Genomic DNA, 26,157 nt, shown 5'->3' on the forward strand with positions numbered 1-26,157 from the left:
GGGGAAGAGCCTGGCCTGGGTGATGCAGCCCACAAGGAGCTGCACCGCCTCGGTGTAAGCCTTCGCAGCCCAGGTTCTCAGGATACCCCCTCCTGTGTGGAACAGACATAGACCTTTTTTACAACAAAAATTCTAATCTGAAAGAGGACAAAAAGAAGAAAAAACAAACCAGAATTTTTTTATATTTTTTTATTTTTATTTTTTCTCCCCCTCTGGCAGATCGATACTAGGAGTCGACTGACTTGTTAGACGAGGTTTAAATCCTCCTGCTGTCTATTGTTGTGGGTTTTGATGATGAGATCTGCTAATTTGTCTCCACGGACGTGGTTTAGCATGTAGAGGCCTCTGTGCAGTGCTAGTCCCACGTCGTCCTCTGCATTGATAAGACCAATGATCTTTTCAGGAGTGATTTCATCTATATTATCGACAAACACGTCGTTCCATTCTGCACTGACGACTCTTGGCCCGTTTTGTCCTGTGGGTATCAGTTGAATGTCTCCGAATGTTTCTATTGCTTTTCGTAGTCTCGCCTCCTCCTCGGGGAAATCTTTTAAGAGATGCAATATAGGTGCATTGGCCTTTGCGTGAGATTGCCTTTGTTTCAGCTTTGCCTGGAATTCCTCTATGAGATTTTTTTCTAGGATTGTGGGATTCTCCTATGGGTCTTAGATCGTCTCTTTGTTCCTGTTCATCTGTTTCTAAATGGGTGTCTGTTTTATTTCCTTTTTCTTCCTCCTCCTCTGAACTTGACGTTTCTGCTGGGCTGTCGTAATTTAGTTTGGTTCTTTTATTTTCTTCTTCTTCTGGTGTGATAGGTCGTTTAGTGGCATTGGTGTTATTCTCCGTTTCCATTTCATCCTCGGTTTCGATGATTTTTCTAGCATTTCGTTTTTCTTTCTGTCTTGTTGCCAGTAGGTGGTTGAATTTTGTCATTTGTTATCACCATAACTAGGGTTGTAAGTGCTGGGAAAACGTCAGGATCTATAGTGGTAATTTCTGTCACTGTCTTATCTGCAGTCAGGTAGTCATGACTTGTAGGCTCTGAGCTCTTGGTTGAAATATTTGCTGGAATTGGCAAAATGGCACCTCCTATTCTCTCGGTGTGTGTCCTGCTAGGACAAACGTTGACTTTGTGGGTAGTATCCTTGCATTTCAGACAGGGTGCTTCACACTGGGCTAGCGCATGTCCTGCCCCCATGCAGTTCCTGCACTTGTTCTTGGGGCAGTCCGCGCCTAAATGTTCCAGTGATCCGCACCGAAAGCACTGTCTCTTTACGCCCAGGTAACTGACCATTACCCTGGCTGACCCGATCATGACAAAGTTTGGGATTTCTGCCTTCATCATGATCGAGAACGAAACTTCTCCTGACTTCCACTGAGGAAAATCAGCGTCCGTGCCAATTTTTATATCCCGGACAGCTCCCCATTTCGAGAAGACTTTTACTATTACATCCCTGTCTTCTTCTAAATATTCGAGCGGGAATCGATCAATTTTAACTGTTTTGGAAACGCTTCCCACCACAAAAGGATGATAAAGTTTCCCTTTGCATTCTACTCCATTCAGCAGTTTTTCCCGTGTTGCAACGTCCGTGCATGTAACCTGAAATCTTCCACCCCCATAAGGTGTGAAACCGAAAATTTTGTCTGCCCCTACTTTATCAATAATGGTTCTAGCAAACGTCCTCTTCTCAATCTCTGTATCTATTTTGAACCCGAGGGTTCTTACCCTCGGTAAAACCGAAGACATTATTTAACGAAAGAAAGGAAGAAGACTTTCCAAGGATAGTCTATTCCTATAAAACAGCGGAATGCCGTGTATAGGACTAAAAAAACCCACAAAAAGAACAAAGGAATCTTACCAAGGCAGGACTTCAATCGGAGCTCTCTTTTCGGTTCTCCTAAACTGTTGCTGGAATCCGCTGGAACAGGTTTGAAGAAGGACTGGAACATGGAGCTTTCTCTCAGGGCCGCTGAAAAAGGTCTCATCAGTGGGAGCTAGGCCCAAGCTGAAATACCAGGCAGAAGCATTTGCAAGGTCATCTCTACCTATAGGAGTTGCCAAATGGTGTGCCACCCTTTTTTAATGTGCACATACATGAAGTATGTGCACACAGACACACCAGGAGAAAGGCAAACACACTGAGTAAAAAGGTAGAATCCTACATGATGTACAGAAGAAAGATGGCTTTCCATAAGTTTTTTAGATTTGGAGAATGTCGTAGTATTATGGTGGATTCTAGAAATAGTCTCTCAGATTTATATCTGCCTTCTTTTTAAAAGGAAGGTTTCTCTCCTATTGGATTCAGTGATGTGTATCCCATGATGAAATAACTGTCTTCCAGAACAATATTAGCTATTCTTACAGTTTGTCCAAAGTACATCAGAAATGGAAGAATACAGAAACCATATCCATTATCTACACTAGTTTTTCTTGAGTGGCAGACTAAGCCATGGATACAGATCACCAGATCCAAAAGGAGTAGAAACTTCCCTTTTAAAGGAGCAGATATAAAATCAGACTATGCCTAAAATCTGCAACAGCACGACAATATTCTCCATATCTAAACAAAATAAATTCATATTATATAAGCAAAGTGGATATAAGATCCAGCATTATTTCAAAGCCGAATGTAGAAACTATGAAAGTTTTGTTAGGTACGTTGACCAGAGAGCTTATGGAATACACTCACCAGCATTCAGGAGTTGCCTTAGTGTGGACAGAGTGTCTACATATTCACCTTTTATTAGTCAATTTTGACAAGGTTTGACTGACCTGACAGCTATTTTGAACTGGTTAGTTCTCTTCAGAGACCAGGCATTGAGGGAGCAAAAACTCTCATTCAATGGTAAGGAACTTGAAATGTCAGAAAGATATATTTTTCGTAAGCAAACTCTTGTCAGTGCGTAAAAGTAATTAATGAAATAAAGATCCTTTTGGCTCTTCATTTTAGTAATTCTCTGTCCGCATCATTTATAAGGAATGCAGAGAAGCAACTTGGGCTTCTAACCTAATGTCCAAGCTTCACCTTAGTGTGGTGAGCCCATTACTAGGTATCCACGGGGTACTGAATGAACGAAGATGGGCTGCCAAATTGGGACTTAGCCAGTGGTGAGCTATAAGGGGCTCGCATGAGTCCTTTGTTAAATTTTTCTCAAATTTGTGAGCCCCTTGTTCTTCTTGTTTAATAATCTTGTAGAACTAGAAAATGCCACCGTGGAATGAATACATACTACTATAATTGCTACTCTAAATTCATATGGATTTTCTGATAACTATATAAAAATCATTTCATTGCGTTTTGTTCTGATGGAGCTAGTGTAATATTAGGAAACAAATCAGGTGTTGCAATCAAACTTATACAAAAATTTCCCAACATTGTGATTTGGCATTGCGCTCATCATTTACACTTAGCATTAGACAATTCGATAAAAAACATTAAAGAAATAAATCATTTTGAAATATTTATGAATAAATTCTATGCTTTTTATCACCAATCACCAAAAAATCAACGAGAATTAAATACGATTGCAAAAGACCTTGGTATCGAAATTTTAAAGATCAACCGTGCGTTTGGACCACTATGAGCAGCTTGCAGTTTACGAACGGCTCTTGCTTGTGGAGAAATTACCCAGCTTTATGCCAGCATTTTGCATCAAATGATAAATATAAGGGCTTTTTAAACTGACTTCTCAATTTGGAATTTTTAAAGATCTAGCATTAATGATTGATATCCTACAGGAATTATCATATCTGTCAGAAGCTCTACAAAGTCGCAATATAAGTATTAGGCCTTTTTTTTTTTTTTTTTTTTGCTTGACAATGCGAGCAAAAAAATTTGCTTGCATAGTCGTTAAATTTTCCATAGCTCACCACTGGACTTAGCCAAACAAACTGTACTCTCTATTGGCTTAAATCACAAATAATATGATGGTGCAACATGATGAGACTTCATGCCAGAAGTCTCCCATCACCCAAGGCCCCTGCTATTTTTGTCAGGAGGCCAGGGAAAGAAGAGTAAAAAGTCAACTATGGAAACAGAGCAGCTGATCAGAGTAATTGGAAGGTACTTATTTGGGGATTTTGGATCCTTACCTGGCTTAGGAAAGGCAATTATAATTGCCTTTTGGCAGGTATTTGGAAATATGCTCTCACAAAAATTGTTGTAAAGATACAACAGTTAATGAATGGATGTGGTGGTGGCTGATGTTTTACCATCTCATAATGGATATTGTCTGGTCCAACAGCAATTGTATGGCATTTAAGTAAATCGCTTTCTTCTCTAGTAAACAGCCTGTTGTATTCTTCAGTGCCATTCAAAAAGAAAACTCCATTTGTTGTTTTTCTGCTTTGCTTTTTTTAGGCAAGGAATTTGGGGGGGAAGGATAAGATGTTGATGTTTTAGCAAAAATCTTCCTGAGTGTGAAAGCAATTGTTAGATCAACAACTATGCAACCAGTGTGTTCAGGTTGTTCTTAAGGATGTATATTGGATCTGGGATTCCTTTTGACTCTGATGCCAGATGTGTCTTAAATTCAGGCACATTTGAAAGCAATTAGGTTTGTTGTTATGGGATATATCTTTGAAAAATTTGACAGAGGGACGAATTCCTGATGATTGGAGTAGAGCTCTCATAGTACCCATATATAAAAAGGGAAATAAAACTGAATGTGAGAATTACAGAGGTATTTCCCTACTGAGTGTTCCTGGCAAGATCTATGCAAGTATACTTGAGAAACGGTTGAGAAGAATTGTGGAAGAAAAGCTTGGTGAAGAACAAGCTGGATTCAGGCCAAATAGAGGCTGTCAGGATCAGATCTTCACTTTACGACAAATAGTCGAGAAAGCAAGGAAATATAACAAAGATCTGTATTTAAGTTTTGTCGATTTGGAAAAGGCATATGACAAGGTGCCAAGAGAGAAGTTATTCAATACGCTGCAGTTATATGGTGTCAATGGGGCATTACATCAAGCAATACTTAGTCTTTATTTGAGTTGTGAGTCAGCAGTTAGAATTGAAGTACAGGAAGATGGTTTAATGTTAAATCTGGTGTGAGACAGGGATGTACATTATCCCCTCTGTTATTCATTATCTATATGGATCACATTATGAAGGAATGTGGTATTAAACCTAATATCAAAATTGGAGATGTTAATGTCAGCTCTTTGCTTTATGCGGATGATGTTATACTTCTAAATAAATCCGCTACAAGTCTGCAAGATTCTCTGACTAAATTGAATAGCTGTTGTAATAGATATGGTATGAAGGTCAGCAATAAAAAGACAAAGACAATGAAAATAGGCAGAATCATTGAAAATGTCAACTGTGTTGTGAATGGAGAACCTGTGGAACAAGTAAAACATTTCAGCTACTTAGGCACAATTTTTACTGAAGATGGTAAACTAAACATAGAAATAGACAACAGAACCAGCAAAGCTGGTATCGTGGGAAGTCAATTGAATAAATTCATATAGAATAAGAAAGAAATTAGTCGGAACACTAAATTAGCTGTATACAAGACTGTGTTCAAACCAATTTTAACATATGGATCTGAGAGCTGGGTCAGAAGTAAAACACTTGACCAAAGACTAGAGACCGCAGATATGAGAATCCTGAGAAAGATTCGAGGCGTGAACAGATGGCATCAATGGCAATATCATATTAAAAATGAGGATATTAGGAAAGAACTTGACATTGTCAGCATCCAGGAATGCATTAGCAGAGCTAATATCAGATGGTATGGTCACTTAAATAGAATGGGAGAGGAAAGATTAGCAAAACAAGTGTTCTCTGCCAGGTTGGCAGGAAAACGACCCAGAGGAAGACCAAGATATAGGTGGATTGATACGGTACAAAGTGCCTTAGACGATAGAAATATAAGATCTGATAATGTTGGAGTCTTGACAAGTAACAGACTGATTTGGAGGAAAATTGTAGATAGGAAGTTAGTAATGATGTAATTTTTTCATGTAGTACTGTCATATCCTGTACACCCCTTGAGGGTACATGGCAGGAATTTGATGATGATGATGATGATCTTTGAAAAATAGCTCAAACTTTCTTTCTGAGCTTCTTTGGCTGCTGGGAATTCTCCAAGAAGTGTCATGTGCTTTTTTTTCCATATCAAAGAAAACTGATAAGAATGGAAACAGACTAGATGTTTTAAGAACTGCAGCTGTGACAGTTTGTATAACACATTCACTGCATTGCTGATCAAAGAAGAGCCAATTGTTGCAAATCAATTTCTATTAATGATGAGAAGGTGAGCCAGTAAGCTAGCTCAATTTTCCATTGTGATATACATAATAGAGTAATAATGCAGGAAAGTGAATATCACAAGAAATTGATCATACCAAATAAGTTCTCATCAGTTTCCCACTTGAAAAGCAGAAAAAAAGAAGGGGGTAAGCAGATAGTTTAGTTTTTGGCAATGAATGTTCATGTAGGCATAAGGAAAAAGGTATTGCTTCCTGTGTTTATTGAGGGACAGATTATTGCTGGTGAGCCTATGCTCAATTTTTCCTCTGATATTTGTTTGATAACTACCCCAAAGAGTGTTGTGTCCATTTAAATCCCCCTATTAAAAGAAAGGGAGGAAATAGTAATGCAATATGACAGTATCAAGGTCATCTTGAGATATCTGTAGAGGACCATAGATGCAGCATATCATTAATAGAGTTCCGACTAGGAGTCTGATAGTAACTGCTTCTTACATTCGTATTTAGCGAGACTTTGCAGGAAGGGGGAGGGGGGGGAAGAGGTGTGGCTGCCTAGAAGGATGGCAGCTTCTCTATGAGCAGGTCCATCCCCTGTTCTGTCCTTACAAATAATGGTAGTATTTTGTAATGCCAGATTACTCTTTCAGCTTTATGTATTTCCTGCAGGTAGAAGCATACTGGTTTATACTTTTGCAAAAGGGACTTGACATCATCGATGCTTTCATAGAATCCACAATTCCGTTGTTGGAATGCTTTCATTATTTCTTTTTAGTGGTATCATCTGGCTTCCTGTGATTAGTTTTGTTTTTCATTTGCTTTGGATTTTTTCTTTTAAGAGAATTGAGCATAGCCAGTATCCATCATTTCTTCATGAAATATATCCGAGACATTATCATATTATACTCCCTCTAAAGCACTTGATATATGAATTATTTTACCTTCTTCAGGGAGAAACTGAGGAGTCCATGACAGCTGGAGATGGTCCATCTATTAGAGGGTTTCACGGCATGTCTTTGACCCTCTGCAGTGCATATTCCATTATTTTATTTTTTTTTTTTCATTAGTGGATTTTCATATAGCAAGACCCTCTTTGGAATGTCCTCAGAAGTAAGTCCCTATTGTTGGTCTCCTTCATTGGCATCCAGGGATATTATAATTATGAGAAGGCTGGATCAAGAGATTTGGTTCCCTATTGTCATTTTTTTTTTTAACAGCTGCCTTCTTGACATAAAAGGGTTTACTAGATGTTGCAGCCATTTTTGTGGTATATTGCCTCTTCATCTCTTGATAAGTGATGCATTGCTCTATTCATTTTTGTTGGATCACCTTCTCATCTTTCTCACCTTTTTCTCAGAAGTAAGCTGGATGGTCTCCCTCAATTAGGCATTTTAGTGTTTTTTTTCCTTATAATTTCTGTTCTCATAGTCTTTTACTGCCACATCGGGCACAGATTGCAGAGCCACAACAGGCAGTTTGAGAATGACCACACTTGTGATATTTAAAGTAGTACAAAAGGTTCAGTATGTAGAGCCTTACTAGGCACAGTTGAGATAGTTTGCTTTGATGGATGTTGTTGGTTTTTGTGTGTTGAACATAAGAATAATGTTCCTGGTGGAAACCAGGTGACCATTCCTAAGAATAAGTATTCTTCTCATGGCTCTCACTCCTGATCTTTCATTTCAAAGTAGATCTCTTCATTTGGTATGTCAAGAAGATCCCACAATAAAATTATTCCTCTGGAAAAGTTTAGTTTTGCATATGCAGAGAATAACCATAACTGGTATTCCACAACAGATGTTGCGTGGAGTAATTTTTCTTATTGTGCCCTACTGCAGCTGCTTCAAATAACAATATTTCCTGAAGAGAGCTTTTCACAGATTTGGAGATTATGCCAATCCTTCAAGAAAAGCAGTATATTGATTGCAGCTTCTAATGTTTTCGGGTTCTTATTCTGATTTTCTGTTGGTGTCTCTATGATTTCGTGACATGATTGGAGCTGGATTCAGCATCAGAGCCACTGGTTACTTTTACCTTTTTGCCTACAACTGCTACATATATGACAAATGCAAATCACTTCTTATCATTAACTTTAAGCAATGAATGACACAAAAATATCAGTCAGAGGTAAAGGGGAATAAATTTTATTACCATTTAAGATTCACACTAAAAAAAAATTAACCGGCACAGTCAATAAACAAATAAATAAGTTAAATATAGAGTGGGAACGAGAGTAAAGAAAACAAAGGTAAATAAAAATAAAATTGTGGTTATAACAAATGGCACAGATTAAGTTATAACAGCACACCTAACACCTCCTTAGAAATTCACAATGCTGTCCAGAGGAGAGCAATTCAGCTCATAGATGATTCTTCCTTTATAGACTTACTTCAACCCTCTATATATCTCACATATACAATGTTTTAGCACTGTCTGCTCTACAGGTACTTCCATGGTCACTTCTACAGTGAACTGAGAGCCATCATTCCTCCACTGTTGAACCTGTTAAAACAAGGGTATCAGCCGCCCAGAATTCCTTTTCAGTGCAAATGCAAAACACACTGAACCAGCTTCTCTTCTTCATTTATTCCAGTTACCTCAATCCTCCATACAGCCTTCCTCATGAAATATTCCTAAGAAATTACAATCTGCAACTCTGAGAAAAATTCCAAGAAACTTCTTTCTTAATCCTCACCTGCACCTTATACATGGTGCTGATGTGCTTATAGGTTCTTTGATTTCTCATGTATGGGATTAACAAATAATATACAAGGCTTTTGACATATTGCCATATGACAAGCTGGTAACTAAACAAACAGATGAAGGTTGGATAACAGATCAGTGCACTGGAGAAGATTGGCCATCTGAGAAATATCCCAAAAGTGGAAAATCACTAGTGGTGTGACTCAAGGGTCTGTTTAGTGAACACTGTAGTTTAACTTATGTTGATGACAGTGAGAAAAGTTTGAACAAATATATGTAGCTGTTTGCAAATGATGCAAAGTTGGGAAGAACTATTAAAAGTACAGCAGATGTTGACCTGAATAGACTGTGAATATTCAAATGAGGGGAGCAATAAAGTGCAGTTTTAAAATTTGGAAAAGAAACATGAAATGCAATACAACTGATAAGGATATCTTAGAGGAGGTGATAGAAACAAGAGATCTGAGAGAAGATAGCAGATAAAGACCTAATATTTAGGGGACACATTGGTAAAACTGTGGAGATAGCATAATGGCTTCTGGAAATGATGCAGAGTACACTGAAAAGAAGTAAGAAACCAATACCTTTTCAATGGTTCCAAAGCCTTGATCAGGCCATATATATATATACACATATGGATTATTGTGCACAAATTTGGTCACCAGGTTTTCAAAAGGAAAAGGAGATAGTGGAAAGGATTTGCAAGGGATTGGCTAAGATGGTTTCTGGTCACTAATGGAGAGTATGAAGAAATGCTGAGAAAATGCAATTTGCAGTCTAGTATAGAGGAGAAGGAAAGGGGGGGGGGGATATGACAAACAAGTTATCAGATTAAGGGAGTAGAAAAAAACAGCCCCCCCTTACCATGGACAGTGTGGCGAGCATAGAGACAGGGTATGCATTCCAAGTACAATTTGATGAGCTATGCATGTGAGATAGAGGGATCTCTAACAATAATTTTTTTACATCTGATAATAATATATATTAAAAAAAAATAATATACAGGGGGTGCTTAAGGGTCAAAGCTGTATAACTGAGAGGAGACCTCCACATAGCCTTTAAAGGAATGCGGAGAAACGACCACGGCTTCTGACCTAATGTCCAATCCTCACCTTCTCGTGGTGCACCCTGTTGGGTATCTACTTGGATACTGAATGAAAGAGGATGGGCTGGCAATTTGGGATTTAGCCGACCAAATTGTATTCTTATTGGCTAAACCAAAATAAAAAATGATGGTAGGACATGACAAAATTTCATGAAGGCTGGGGCGTCGCCTGGTTAAACAAGACCCCCGTTGTTTTCGTCAGGGAACCAGGGCGAACAGCGAAAAGTGAGCTACAGGAACAAATCTGAAAACACACCCCAACTCAACATCACCAGAGTTAAAGATCCATACTATCAACATAAGAAGCCTGAATGGCAAAGAAATGGAGATAGCTGAGGAATTACATAAGTACCAGATCGACATAATAGGGGTGACTGAATCAAAAAAGACAAAAACTGGTTAGATCTTTCTGAGCAATAAATACAAAATGTTATATTCAGGCAATGCCAATCAACGAAAAGAAGGAGAAGCCATAGTATTCAACAGAAAATACGAGGCTAATCTTTTTGAATGGCAGTCAGTCTCAAGTAGAGTAATGCGAGCAAATATGAGAATGGGGAACTGGACAATGAGACTTATTTGTGCCTATGGTCCCACAAAAGGTTCTACTAAGGTAAAAGTGGAGGAATTTTTTGAGGCTTTAGAAAAAGCAACTGACAAAATGAAAAAGGAAAAGTTGGTCCTTGTTGGGGATCTAAATAGCAGAGTAGGAAATGATTGTGAGACATACATAAATATTTTGGGAAAATTTGGAGAAAAGAGCAAAGCTAATAATAATGGCAAATATCTGTTGGATTTCTGCTCAGGACATGGACTGGTTATTACTAACACCATGTTCCAACATAAAAATGTGCACAAATTCACACGGAAAGAAGAGGCTAGGAATAAGAAAAGTCTCATTGACTATGTTATTGTTGATAGTAATGTTTTCTCCCTGGTGCAGGACACCAGAGTGTACAGAGGATTTGAAATTGGAAGTGATCACTATTTAGTCTTGAGCTGGATAAAATTGAATTTCATATTGAAAAGAATAACATGTAAGAAAGTTTTAAAGCGAATAAAAGTTGAGCAGCTCTCAGATGTGAACTGCAGACTAAAATACACAAAGATTATTGAAGAAAAAATGAAAGAGTTTGAGAAGAATCAAACCTTGGAGATTCAGTGGCAAACTCTGAAGAAAACATTGTTTGATTCTGCCAGAGAGGCATGTGGTGAGGTTGTCTCTGCAAGGATAGAAAAATCAGAACTCCCTGGTGGATAAAAGGAAGTTAAAGAGGCAGTGAAGGAAAAGAAGAAAGCATATCAAAAGTTCCTGGCAAATAAGTCAGCTTGTGCTCTTAGAGAATACAGAGACAAATTCAAGAATGCTAAACACTGTGTAAAACTAGCTAAACAAAAGTCATGGGAGGACTTTGGCAAGAATATAGAAAATAAATATCAAGAAGGTGGCAAAATATTCTGGAGGTTGTTGAAGAAGCTTAGGAATGGAGAAAAGAAAGCGAATAAAAGTTGAGCAGCTCTCAGATGTGAACTGCAGACTAAAATACACAAAGATTATTGAAGAAAAAATGAAAGAGTTTGAGAAGAATCAAACCTTGGAGATTCAGTGGCAAACTCTGAAGAAAACATTGTTTGATTCTGCCAGAGAGGCATGTGGTGAGGTTGTCTCTGCAAGGATAGAAAAATCAGAACTCCCTGGTGGATAAAAGGAAGTTAAAGAGGCAGTGAAGGAAAAGAAGAAAGCATATCAAAAGTTCCTGGCAAATAAGTCAGCTTGTGCTCTTAGAGAATACAGAGACAAATTCAAGAATGCTAAACACTGTGTAAAACTAGCTAAACAAAAGTCATGGGAGGACTTTGGCAAGAATATAGAAAATAAATATCAAGAAGGTGGCAAAATATTCTGGAGGTTGTTGAAGAAGCTTAGGAATGGAGAAAAGAGTGCTGTAAAAGGAGTTAGAGATGATAAAGGTGACATGAAAATGGGAGAAAAATATATCCTTGAAGTATGGAGTGATTACTTTAAAAAACTGCTAAATGAAACAAGCAGTGATGACAGCACAGTGGTAAAAAAACACTGACCAGGCATGCAGTCAGGAATACATACCCATATTAGAAGTAGAAAAAGCCATCAAAGGCTTGAAATGTGGAAAGGCAGCAGGAGTAGATGATATTCGACCAGAAATGTTGAACTATGGTGGTATAAAAAGTCTTACAGTGGCTGCACTGCATAGTTCAAAAAGCCTGGACAGAGGGACGAATTCCCGATGATTGGAGTAGAGCTCTCATAGTAACTATATTTAAAAAGGGAAATAAAACTGAATGTGAGAATTACAGAGGTATTTCCCTACTAAGTGTTCCTGGCAAGATCTATGCAAGTGTACTTGAGAAACGATTGAGAAGAAAAGCTGGGTGAAGAACAAGCTGGATTCTAGGCCAAATAGAGGCTGTCAGGATCAGATCTTCACTTTACGACTAACAGTCGAGAAAGCATGGGAATATAACAAAGATCTGTATTTAAGTTTTGTTGATTTGGAAAAGGCATATGACAAGGTTCCAAGAGAGAAGCTATTCAATACGCTACAGTTATATGGTGTCGATGGGGCATTATATCAAGCAATAGTCTTTATTTGAGTTGTAAGTCAGCATAGAATTGAAGTACAGGAAGATGATAATAAGATGGTTTAATGTTAAATCTGGTGTAAGACAAGGATGTACATTATCCCCTCTGTTATTCATTATCTATATGGATCACATCATGAAGGAAAGTGGTATTAAACATGATATCACAATCGGAGATGTTAATGTCAGCTCTTTGCTTTATGCGGATGATGTTATACTTCTAAATAAATCTGCTATAAGTCTGCAAGATTCTCTGACTAAATTGAATAACTATTGTAATAGATATGGTATGAAGGTCAGCAATAAAAAGACAAAGACAATGAAAATAGGCAGAATCATTGAAAATATCAACTGCATTTTGAATGGAGAACCTATAGAACAAATGAAACATTTCAGCTACTTAGGCACAATTTTTATTGAAGATGGTAAATTAAATATAGAAATAGACAACAGAATCAGCAAAGCTGGTATGCTGGGAAGTCAATTGAATAAATTCATATGGAATAAGAGAGAAATTAGTTCGGAACACTAAATTAGTTGTATACAAGACAGTGTTCAAACCAGTTTTAACTTATGGATTTGAGAGATGGGTCAGAAGTAAAACACTTGATTTAAGACTAGAGACTGCATATATGAGAGTCCTGAGAAAGATTATAGGCGTGAACAGATGGCATCAATGGTAATATCATATTAAAATTGAGGATATTAGGAAAGAACTTGACATTGTCAGCATCCAGGAAAATGCATTAGCAGAGCTAATCTCAGCTATGGTCACTTAAACAGAATGGGCAAAGAAAGATTAGCAAAACAAGTGTTCTCTGCCAGGTTGGCAGCAAAAAGACCCAGAGGAAGACCAAGATATAGGTGGTTTGATATGGTACAAAGTGCCTTAGACAATAGAAATATAAGATCTGATAATGTTTGAGTCTTGACAAGTAGCAGACTGATTTGGAGGAAAATTGTAGATAGGAAGTTAGTAATGATGTAAATTTTTCATGTAGTACTATCATATCCTGTACAGCTCTTGAGGGTACATGGCAGGAATTTGATGATGATGATGATATACAGTGATATCTCACAGAATAAAAACTCACAGGGCCTTTCTATATTAAAGTGGAAAACTTGATTGTGTAGGTTCAAACAGTGAAAATTCATATACTAGACATATTAGAAATTGTTAATTCTTGACCACAAAGATTAATGAAAATTAACTATTATTTAGATATTGGTCAAGTATGGGTGAATAACTAATTTAATTACCAACTAGTTTCACTGGCTTGTGCTGTCAGCTTCATCAGGGTACAATCAGGAAAGCAAAGAAACAAAAATTACATCTAGAAGCTTCGAAGTGAGACAAAAGAAACACATCAGCTATGTCAGAAACAACAGACAAGATATTCCTGGCCTTTCTTCCCACTTCTCTACAACCAACCAGATTATTGAATAGAATAAAAGTCTTATGCAATATATAGAAAAAAAACTAACGTTCCAGAATCTTCAAAGAAGCTGCTACAGTTGCCAGTTCCACAAATAACCTCAACAGGAACCAAGGTTTAATCCTACCAGATATATGGAAGATTTTAATTAGATCAATAAACACACAAGAAATCAACTTCAGTGCAAACTACGAAATGCATCAACAAATAAATCATGTATCTGCGACATGCATATTGTTTCCCACGCACTACTAATTTGTTATTGAAATAGAATTGTCAGTTAACGTTTAGCTTGTAATTTTTGTTTCTTTGCTTTCCTGATTATACCATGATGAAGCCAACAGCACAAGCTGGCGAAACTAGTTGGTAATTAAATTAGTTATTCACCCACACTTGACCAATATCTAAATAATTGTTAATTTTTTATCATATACTAGACATTTATATAGATATTCATCTTCATATGAGATTAAAAAAAGAATAAGTAAAAAATTTACCTCAAAATTCTGCTCCTGAGAAAATGTTACTGATTCCTACAAAGGAATTTAATAGCTTAGTAAAAAATTACCATTCTAATAAAATAAGGAAATATCTTATTTTTACAAGATGAGAAATAATATACTGTGCAGTGCAAAGATAAAGCTAAAATTATATATAAAAATTTTACACATTTTTGAGTAGACAGAATCCTGGCATATTAGTCATTAGTCAGTGCAAGGAAAATAGCACCAGAGGAACCAAATATTTTTTATTATTTTGAATAGCTGAAAGTTACAGTCTGCAAGGACATTATATGAGAAGGGCTGTTTCAGAGAAGAGCAAAAGGAGGAAAGAGTAGTTCAACAGGTCAGAAACTGGACAATGAATGGATAAAATCAGCAGATCTTTGTTTTTATAGCTTAAAAGAAAGCAGAGGAATGATGGAAACAAGATCAGTACATCAACCATAGAAATTACTGAAGAAAAGGTATAGTGCATAAACAGAACACAGAGATAGTAATTTTGGTTGCTATTGTCAATTAATCAGACTGACTTTTTTCTGGATAACATCAGGAATTATTAGATGGATTTTTGGTGCATCTCAAATGGAAGTCCAGTATTCTGAGGTTGAGCGAAATTGGGAGTTTTATAGTGTTGGAAGTTGTAAAGGTGAGGATTAATTTGGAGTGGAAGATTACAATGGTTTTTGAAAGCTGAGAAGGTTATACAAGTGATGTGCTTGGTCCAGGTAAGGGTATAGGTATTATGTTAATCTGCAAACAGAAGATTAAGATCCTATATGTTTCTTAATCTCCAAGGTAAGATTAAGAAACATAATCTTACCTGGAGATTTGAGTATTATCACAGTTAAGAGAAAATGGCATGATATTTCTTGGTAAAAGAGATAGAATTTTGTATAACAATTAATAAGGCTAAAGTTAAATTAATAATATCCATTGCAACTCTCTGTATTAAATAATAATTTAATTTATTAAAGAGAATTCATGTCACCTAAGCAGTTTCCTAACTCTTAAAAATTTCCTAACTGTAATTTGCTAAAGAGATGGCAAAATTGTTTAAGGTACTTATACCTGGCATTGTCTGAAGAAATTTACTATTTAATGTAATGAACTGGAAACATTAGTTTTACATAAGTTTTGAGACTAGTTGGAATTACTGCTAAGACAAGGTCAGTCATGCCAGCTAAGTTGTAGAAAGTTTTCACTCTATTGCAAAGTAACTTTATGAATTCATAAATACTTGTTCTAGTATTTAACATTAAATACGAGGCTAATCTTCTTGAATGGAGCAGTCACAAATAGAGTGATGTGGGAAAATATCAGAATTGGGAACTGGACAATGAGACTTATTTGTGCCCAACAGAAGGTTCTACTAAGATAGAAGTGGAGGAATTTTTTTGAGGCTTTAGAGAAAACAACTGACATAATGAAAAATTGGTCCTTGTTGGGGATCTAAATAGCAGAGTAGGAAATAATTGTCAGACATGCAAAAAATATTTTGAGAAAATTTGGAGAGAGAGAGAAGCTACAAATAATGGCAAATACCTGTTGGAATTCTGATCAGGATATGGGACTGGTTATTACTAACACAATGTTCCAACATAAAAATGTGCACAAATTCACATGGAGAGAAGAAGGAAAGGAATAAGAAAAGTCTCATTGACTATGTCACTGTTAATAGAAATGTTTTCTCCCTGGTGCAGAACACCAGTGAACAGAGGATTTGAAACTGGAAGTGATCACTATTTAGTCTTGAGCAGGATAAAATTGAATTTCATATTGAAAAGAATAACATGTAAGAAAGTTTTAAAGCGAATAAAAGTTGAGCAGCTCTCAGATGTGAGCTGTAGACTAAAATACACAAACATTACTTAATAAAAAAATGAAAGAGTTTGAGAACAGGAACCTTGCAGATTCTGTGGCAAGCCCTGAAGAAAATATTGATTGATTCAGCTAGAGAGGTATGTGGTGAAATTGTCTGCAAGGATAGAAAAATCAGAACTCCATGGCAGACACAGGAAGTTAAAGAGGAAGTCAAGGAAAAAAGAAAGCATATCAAAAGTTCCTGGTAAATAAGTCAGATTGTGCACTTAAAGAATACAGAGACAAATTTAAGTAAGCTAAACACTGTGTAAAACTAGCTAAACAAAAGTCATGAGAAGTTGGTAAGAACATAGAAAATAAATATCAAGAAGGAAGCAAAATATTTTGGAGGTTGTTGAAGAAGCTTAGAAATGGAGGTAAGAGTGCTGTAAAAGGAATTAGAGATGATAAAGGTGACATGAAAACAGTAGGAAAAAAAGATATCCTTGAAGTATGAAGCAATAACTTCAAAAAATTGCTAAATGAAACAAGCAGCGATAGCGCAGTGGTATAAAACAATCAATCAACAGGCATGAAGTAAGGAATACATATCCATACTTGAAGTAGAAAAAGCGATCGAAGGCCTGAAATGTGGAAAGGCAGTAGTATAGATGATATTCGACCAGAAATGCTCAAGTATGGAGGTATAAAAGTCTTACATTGACTGCACTACATAGATCAGATGGCCTGCACAGAGGGATGAATTCCGGATGATTGGAGTAGAGCTCTCATAGTACCCATATATATAAAAGGGAAATAAAAGAAAGTGAGAATTACAGAGGTATTTCCTTACTGAGTACTTGAGAAACGGTTGCGAAAAAGGATTGTGGAAGAAAAGCTTGGTAAAGAACAAGCTGGATTCAAGTCTAGATTTTCACATTATAACAAATAGTTGAGAAATAATGGGAATATAACAAAGATCCGGAAAAGACACATTACAAGGACCCAAGAGAAAAGATATTCAATACGCTACAGTTATATGGTGTGAATGGGATATTATATCAAGCAATACTTAGTCTTTATTTGATTTGTAAGTCAGCAGATAGAATTAAAGGAAGTACATTATCCCCTCTGTTATTATCTATATGATCATCACATTATGAAGGAAAGTGGTAATAAACTTGATATCAAAATTGGAGATGTTATTCTCAGCTCTTGGCTTTATGCAGACGATGTTATACTTCTAAATGAATCCACTACAGGTCTGCAAGATTCCCTGACTAAATTGAATAACTGTTGTAATAGATATGGTATGAAAGTCAGCAATAACAAGACAAAGACAATGAAAATAGGCAGAGACATTGAAAATATCAACTGCATTTTGAATGGAGAACCTATAGAACAAATGAAACATTTCAGCTACTTAGGCACAATTTTTATTAAAGATGGTAAATTAAACATGTAAATAGACAACAGAATCAACAAAGCTTGTATGGTAGGAAGTCAAGTGAATAAATTTATATGGAATATGAGAAAAATTAGTTAAAACACTAAATTAGCTGTATAAAAGGCAGTTCAAACCAATTTCAACTTATTGATCTGAGAGCTGGGTCAGAAGTCAAACACGTGACCAAAGACTAGAGACCACAGATATGAGAGTCCTGAGAAAGATTAGGGACATGAACAGATGGCATCAATGGCAATATCATATTAAAAATGAGGATATTAGGAAAGAACTTAACATTGTCAGTAGCCAGGAATGCGTTAGCAGAGCTAATCTCAGCTGGTATGGTCACTTAAACCGAATGGGTGAGGAAAGATTAGCAAAACAAGTGTTCTCTGCCAAGTTGGCAGGAAAAAGACCCAGTGGAAGACCAAGATATAGGTGGATTGATACAGTAAAAAGTGCCTTAGAAGATAGAAAGATAAGATCTGATAATGTTGGAGTCTTGACAGGATTGTGGAGGAAAATTGTAGATAGTGTTGGATTCTGAATGAAGAGAAATTTAAATTATTAATACTCTCCTCAGAATCCAACATAATCCACCATGGCAAAGGCTACATTTGTAAATATTACTTAATGTAAATCACTTGTTTATAATTTTTTCCCATGTGGTCTAGTGGTTAGGATTCCTGCCTCTCACGCAGGCGGCCTGGGTTCGATTCCCGGTGTGGAAACCAATTTTGTTGGATCCTACTTCGTCTCAATCTATAATTTGGATCTGACATGTTAGTCACTATGATGTTCTTAAACAAAATAATAAGTTGCTAGTTGGTTTCTAATTCAAATATAGAGAAAATTTATATTTCAAGACTGCACCACTTTATATCTGAATTAGTTCAAGAATTGAAGCTAAACAAACTCTCAACTATCTCTCCTTAATATGTTGTTATTATATATACTGGCCGAGTATATTTAACTTACCCGCTTTGGTTTTCGAATATTTTATGACTGGTGCAGTAAAAGAGATTCAGGCAAAATACAACTTTTGATTAACAAAAACAAACATTTAATTTTAAAATCACAAATTTTACACTTAACTGGAGAGGGAAAAAAAAAAAAAAAAAAAAGCTAACGCCTTTTTTATTCCTGTATACGGGAAGTAGGCGAGGCCATTTAGCCCTATCTACCTTTTGGAGACTGAGTGGGCAGTTCAATCTCCACTGGTAGCCAATCAGAGATAGATGGCCCAAGGCTATCACTAATTAAGCGGTACACAGTGAAGAGAGACGGCTCAAATGTGCCGCCATCTCGTGGTCTCTAACCCTAACACAATATATTTAATGTCTGAAATAATGTGAGTTCTACGGTCTATTTTCTTGAGTTTGCAGGACGAAAAACCCGAGTTTCTGAGAGGAAAAACCCGCTTGCCTGTGCCAGAGATCAACCACATTGGGAACCGGTCGAAAAAAGGCTTAGAAAAATTTCCTCTAGTCACCGACTAGACTCGAAACCAAGTCTTCCTTCGTGCGGCCAAGCGCTGTGGTATGCAAACACCACATCCACTAAGCTACACAGGCTCTAATCTTCACTTCAAATCAGTAATTAAAATATCACAAACATTTTAGCTTCTCTGATAAATTTAATCATACAAACTGAGATCATGGTAAATCTGTCATCTCTATAATACAGTCTTCTCACAGTTCCTTAAGTTCCAAATACAACAAAAATTGTAGCAATACCTCTTCACAAACAAACACTTTTAATTTTACATTTCAGTTAATTCTCACCAATAGTTACTGTTAATATAAGGAAATTCTAGGATGAAACTCCCACACTTCTCTGTATAGAAATATTAATGATTGGAATAATCTTACCGATAATCTTTTTTCTTCACCTACTTATACGTAAACACTTTTTATAACTGTAAACACTTAAACAGCATGCGGCACTGATTAAAATAATTCTTCTAAGCAATAACTGAATTAATCATCGGTCACTATACACATAAACGTTGTTGCATAAAGTACTACTGATCACTCATGAAATAAGGCAACATACAATAATTCCTTAACTTGAGGTTTTATATGCACAGTTGTTCACTCTTCCGGCATTCAATTAATTCCTTAGACCCTACAATTCTAAACACAGCTAACGGTAAACTTCAATTTTACAGCCTCTACTATTCCCTTGTTACTCAATGCTTTATTTCAAGATTCTGTGTGTCCTTGACAGGTCGGCCCTGAAATTATATCTCAATTCAAGTATCGCTAGTCTAATTAATAGTCTCTCAGCTGTTTTCCATAGCTATAATTGTTATTTTACAACTTATTAGCTAACTGCTTCTCGACTAGTAGACTTTATTAGCTGTTTGAGTGACTTGCCAACTTGCTATTATCGCACTGTGAATCCCAAATGCTGAATGCTCCGATTCCAACCTAATCCCTCTTAATAATAATAATTTCCAGCATTCTTCCCACCTAAACTATTCTCGTGATTTCTTTCTAAAACTGTTTTCAATAAACCTTCTCCCCACGTGCTGTTCCAAAAACGTGCTCGCTCACTTACATGCATCTCCATGACAACAAAACAAAACAATAAAATTGAGGTATTGCATAACGCGAAACTTCTACAAATAGGAATAAATAAAGAATATTCACATTTCAATTAATGCACAGTTAAATTATCAAATATAAATTCTATGTTAACATAGAAATAAGCTAAATAGCTTGATAATATTTTAACACAGTTTTTCTACTATTAATACATATATTCTTGATTAAATAATTAAATATTAGATAAAATTAAAGGTAGTTATATGAATATTAAATTACAAACAAGTGATTTACATTAAATAATATTTACAAATGTAGCCTTTGCCATGGTGGATTATGTTGGATTCTGAGGAGGTATTAATAATTTAAATTTCTCTTCATTCAGAATCCAACAAAGGCTGACTCTTCCTCTGAAAAATTTTTCTTTAAAGAAAAATTTTTCACACTAGATCTTTTGATAGAGGAATCAGACTGCTCATTTTTTTTTTTGAACTCTTCTAAATTACTTTCATATTTTATACATTTATTTCTTTCTGTACTTGCTCTTGTATCTTTGTTGTTCTTAAAATAAGGAAACAATTGTTTTCTAAGCCTATAGTGTGGTAATCTTCTTTCAGGGTAGAAACTCTGTTCCTTGTCACTAAATCCAACCTAAGTTGTCTTCCATCTTGGTAATTCATTCTTTTAGTCTTCCTTCTAAGATCACTCAAACCCTTGTAATTCTTTCCTCTTCTTATATTTTCAGTTCTGATATGTAAAGCAGATATCTCAGTAAAATTAATTTTAACTGGCATTTGATTCTCAGCACATTTCTTGCACAGAATCAGACACTTGAAGTTTTGATGTCAAGTTATGTTACAGGCTGATCAATTACAATAGAGCTTGAATCCGTATCTTTCTCAGTTAGATTATTTATAGATGATTGCACTTTATCAAGTGGTTCTTCCTCATTAGGTACAAAAAATCTTCTTGTTAGTTGCTTTGTTCTTGTGCATGCAGACTTATTGTTTCTTTTAACTTGTATCCTTCTGTTTCTTAAGGATATTTCACCTCTGGAAAAGTCACAAGAGAAGTGATGTTTCTCCATAAAATTTGTTCCTAATATTATGTGAGTGTTCAAGCTAAGAGAGAAAGAACTATAAGTAGATCTTGATATACACACAGGTTGATGTCTGGTATATAAATTTTTGTGCGAACTTTCTCATATGCTGTAGAGTTCGAATTAGAGAGAGTGGTAATCTTCACAGGTCTCCTTAAATTGGTAACATTTTTCCATAATTTATCTCTTAATTTTAGGAAATAATGCTTACTGATGGTTGAGGCATTACAACCTGTGTCAAATAGAATGTTACATTTATGACCTTTGACACATCCTGTAATGCTCATCATTGATTCTCTTGATCTAGGGAAATTTTGAGACTTATTATACACTCTGTGAGGAATATGTCCAAAACTAGAGTTCCATCGGCTGTCAGTGTAGTTTCTTTTATTAAAGTAGCAATTCCTAGCAATGTGACCAATCTTGTTGCAATTAAAACACTTAGGAGGATTTTCACCATCTGTGAGAATTTTTTCCTTGTCTGAGGTTGAGAATCAATGGGAATTTGCTGTCTAACATTCTCCAGGGCTTCCACCACTCTATCCAATTTAGTCAAAATTGGTTTATTTGGCCTCAACTTCCAGTTTGACTACTTCGCTAACATAATCTAATGTGGAATTGAAGTTCTCTTGAAATCCTATAGTTATTTCTGTCAATTTTTTCATTGCTTCATCTAACTTATTCTTCATTGGCTGTTGCAACTTTTCTACCTCCTGGTGAAAAAGGTCTTGTACTACCTTGAATAACTTCTTGTTGGTTTGCTCATTTGTCTCAGACATGCAGTTATAATTAATAGAATTCTCTTTAATGATTTTCCTTTCTTCTTCATTCCTTCTATTCTCTTTTGAGGATTTATTTACACCTAGGGAACAATCAGTTCTTTCTACTATGTTTACAAGGCCTATATTGGATGAGGGACAAAGGTCTCCAATCATCTGTTCCTTTTCCTTGACAGCTACAAAGCATTCTTCTAGTGAGGTTATTTTCTTCTTGTAGGCTGTCTCCCTCAGTTCTTCCCTAACACCTTGTTTAAATTGTTGATAAACTGCCCAATCCAAATGAGGTTTGTCTTCATTGGATACATTCAAACTATTAGAGAGAGTTAGTAAACGATTGTGGAATCAGCAACACTTTCTTCGTCCTTCTGTGTAACCTTCTGCAGCTTCCATAAATTTGGTCCAACACAATTGAGATAGTAAGGCTGCTTTAAATTTCTTGTACTCAAAAGTTTCTCTACGTATAGGAGATGAGAAAAAATATGTTTTAGCTTGTTTCTAAGTAATACCAACAACTGAAAGTCCATCCAACCTGCTGTTTCTCTGAGTTTCTCAATAAAAGTAAAAAATGATAACACATCATCAGAGTCTTCTCCTGAAAACTGGGAAACTACCTGTTGGGGATTCACACTTCTGAAAAATTCACTGTCTTCCAACTCTGAACTAGATGAAACTGCCATTTTAATTTTTATCAGCTTATAAACAAAAAAGAAATTCAGAATCCTAAATTAATTTCCCTGTTTGCCTGAATTTAGTTTACAACCAATTCACTTGATTCACTTAATTTATCATTAAATTCCCCTTACTATTACAAAATTTAATACTTAAGATTACAATCTTTTTTTAGTGAATTCAAATCCTGCCGACTGCTGCGCCATTTTATTGGATCCTACTTCGTCTCAATCTATACTTTGGATCCGACATGTGTTAGTCACTATGATGTTCTTAAACAAAATAATAAGTTGCTAATTGGTTTCTAATTTAAATATAGAGAAAATTTATATTTAAAGACTGCGCCACTTTATATCTGAATTAGTTCAAGATTTGAAGCTAAACAAACTCTCAACTATCTCCCCTTAATATGTTGTTATTATATATACTGGCTGAGTATATTTAACTTACTTACCCGCTTTGGTTCGAATATTTTATGACTGGTGCAATAAAAGAGATTCAGGCAAAATACAACTCTTGATTAACAAAAACAATCATTTAATTTTAAAATCACAAATTTTACACTTAACTTCAAATCAGTAATTAAAATATCACAAACATTTTAGCTTCTCTGATAAATTCAATCATACAAACTCAGACCATGGTAAATCTGTCATCTCTATAATACAGTCTTCTCACAGTTCCTTAAGTTCCAAATACAACAAAAATTGTAGTAATACCTCTTCACAAACAAACACTTTTAATTTTACACTTCAGTTAATTCTCACCAATAGTTACTGTTAATATAAGGAAATTCTAGGATGAAACTCGCACACTTCTCTGTATAGAAATATTAATGGTTGGAATAATCTTACCGATAATCTTTTTTCTTCACCTACTTATACGTAAACACTTTTTATAACTGTAAACACTTAAACAGTATGCGGCACTGATTAAAATAATTCTTCTAAGCTATAACTGAATTAATCATCGGTCACTATACACATAAACAAACGTTGTTGCATAAAGTACTACTGATCACTCATGAAATAAGGCAACACACAATAATTCCTTAACTTGAGGTTTTATATGCACAGTTGTTCACTCTTCCGGCATTCAATTAATTCTTTAGACCCTACAATTCTAAACACAGCTAACGGTAAACTTCAATTTTACAGCCTCTACTATTCCCTTGTTACTCAATGCTTTATTTCAAGATTCTGTGTGTCCTTGACAGGTCGGCCCTGAAATTATATCTCAATTCAAGTATCGCTAGTCTAATTAATAGTCTCTCAGCTGTTTTCCATAGCTATAATTGTTATTCTACAACTTATTAGCTAACTGCTTCTCGACTGGTAGACTTTATTAGCTGCTTGAGTGACTTGCCGACTCGCTATTATCGCATTGCGATTTCCAAATGCTCCGATTCCAACCTAATGCCAATCCTCTCCTTTCTCTCTCTCTTAATAATAATAATAATTTCCAGCGTTCTTCCTTTTTATATCCATTCTTCCCACCTAAATTATTCTCGTGATTTCTTTCTAAAACTGTTTTCAATGAACCTTCTCCCCACGTGCTGTTCCAAAAACGTGCTCGCTCACTTACATGCATCTCCATGACAACAAAACAAAACAATAAAATTGAGGTATTGCATAACGCTAAACTTCTACAAATAGGAATAAATAAAGAATATTCACATTTCAATTAATGCACAGTTAAATTATCAAATATAAATTCTATGTTAACATAGAAATAAGCTAAATAGCTTGATAATATTTTAACACAGAGTTTTTCTACTATTAATACATATATTCTTGATTAAATAATTAAATATTAGATAAAATTAAAGGTAGTTAAATGAATATTAAATTATAAACAAGTGATTTACATTAAATAATATTTACAAATGTAGCCTTTGCCATGGTGGATTATGTTGGATTCTGAGGAGAGTATTAATAATTTAAATTTCTCTTCATTCAGAATCCAACAATAGGAAGTTAGTAATGATGTAAAATTTTTCATGTAGTACTATCGTATCCTGTACACCCCTTGAGGGTACATTGTAGGAATTTGATGATGAAATACTTGTCTAGAATTATACTCTTGTTTAATCCTTTACCCATGTGTAAGCTGCATGTAAAATCTCACATAATAAGTTAATTTCGTTAACTTAATGAGCTAGGTTTTACAAGGGTGTCAAAATCAAAATATTATACAAAGTACGATGTATTTTTTTTTTTTTTTATTTGAATATAAACTAACAACTTTGTGTAATGCATTCGATATTCCCCATGTAACTATCGTGTTTGAAAACAGAGGAAAGGGATTATGCCTTATTAGTATATTGACTCAGCGAAAATAAAACAGAGAATATTAAGCTTGCCAGATTAAGGAAGAAATAAGGTCAGCACATCGGAAAGGAAAAGTTCTCAACAACTTGTGAATATTTAGGCACCTATAACAAAGACTTTCAGCAAAAGAGAACATGAGTGATGTCATCGCGCCAGAGGGTGATTGCTTCAGAGTCAAGGACGACTTTGGGGCTGAAGAGAGGGAAGCAAAAAGAGAAGAGATGAGATAATGATTAGGAGCTCTTACTTGGAGGTTTGGTAGTTTGTACCTCTTGACCCCGAGACTACACTCATGATTTATCATTTTGTCGATGTTGAGTCTCCCTGAAGCTTTCCGAGTAGTTCCCAAGGCACGTCCGCATATGTATCCCACAGTATAGAAGCAGCCCTTCCTGTGATCTCAAGCACGACTGACCGAGTCCAATGGATAAACATCAAAGGTGAAATCAGTCTCTCCAGTTACCTACTAGTGTAAACAACAGGCAGCTGCCATCCAAGGAAGAGAAAAGAAGAAAGAATGTTGTTTGCTACTCAGGCCAGGACAAACATCATGATGCACAGCGTACAGAAACATCCAAGTTAAAGAAGTATCCAGATCAAGAAAAAAACATGGGATATCCCAATGGAAACTTTGTGCATAGTCAAGGACTGTTTATAAAGAAAAAACTGTAAGCTCATCATATTGATGTTCTTGGATTGTAGATATGTAAAATTGTGTGTATTTGTTAAGCAAGAGTCTGTGCTAAATCTGTAAAATACTGAGTAGTGTGTTAAAATGGCATGTAGGTAGAAATGTATATGTTATATTTGTGTAGAGTATTTTCTGAAATTAGCTATGCTAGGAGAGACAGTTATTGTCTAGTTTGTAATTATAATATTTTTAGTTAGAATAAATGCTTTG

General features: G+C 35.6%; 1 protein-coding gene and 1 non-coding gene across 2 annotated transcripts in view; one reads left to right on the forward strand and one right to left on the reverse strand.

The window, feature by feature from the left end:
- LOC150096285 (adenosine kinase-like) overlaps window positions 1–26,157 on the reverse strand; it is a 286,808-nt gene that overhangs the window by 60,365 nt on the left and 200,286 nt on the right. Inside the window, exon 8 of the mRNA XM_090409587.1 lies at window positions 14,578–14,613. Coding sequence (XP_090265713.1) covers window positions 14,578–14,613 — 36 coding nt within the window. The remainder of the gene's footprint in view (window positions 1–14,577; window positions 14,614–26,157) is intronic.
- TRNAE-CUC (transfer RNA glutamic acid (anticodon CUC)) lies at window positions 18,490–18,561 on the forward strand. The gene has a single exon. It is a non-coding gene; the product is annotated as a tRNA-Glu (tRNA).

Source organism: Typopeltis vanoorti, chromosome 19 (genome assembly GCF_054136105.1).
Source record: "Typopeltis vanoorti isolate ZY-2024b chromosome 19, IOZ_Tvanoo_1.0, whole genome shotgun sequence".
Classification (NCBI taxonomy): Eukaryota; Metazoa; Arthropoda; class Arachnida; order Uropygi; family Thelyphonidae; genus Typopeltis; species Typopeltis vanoorti.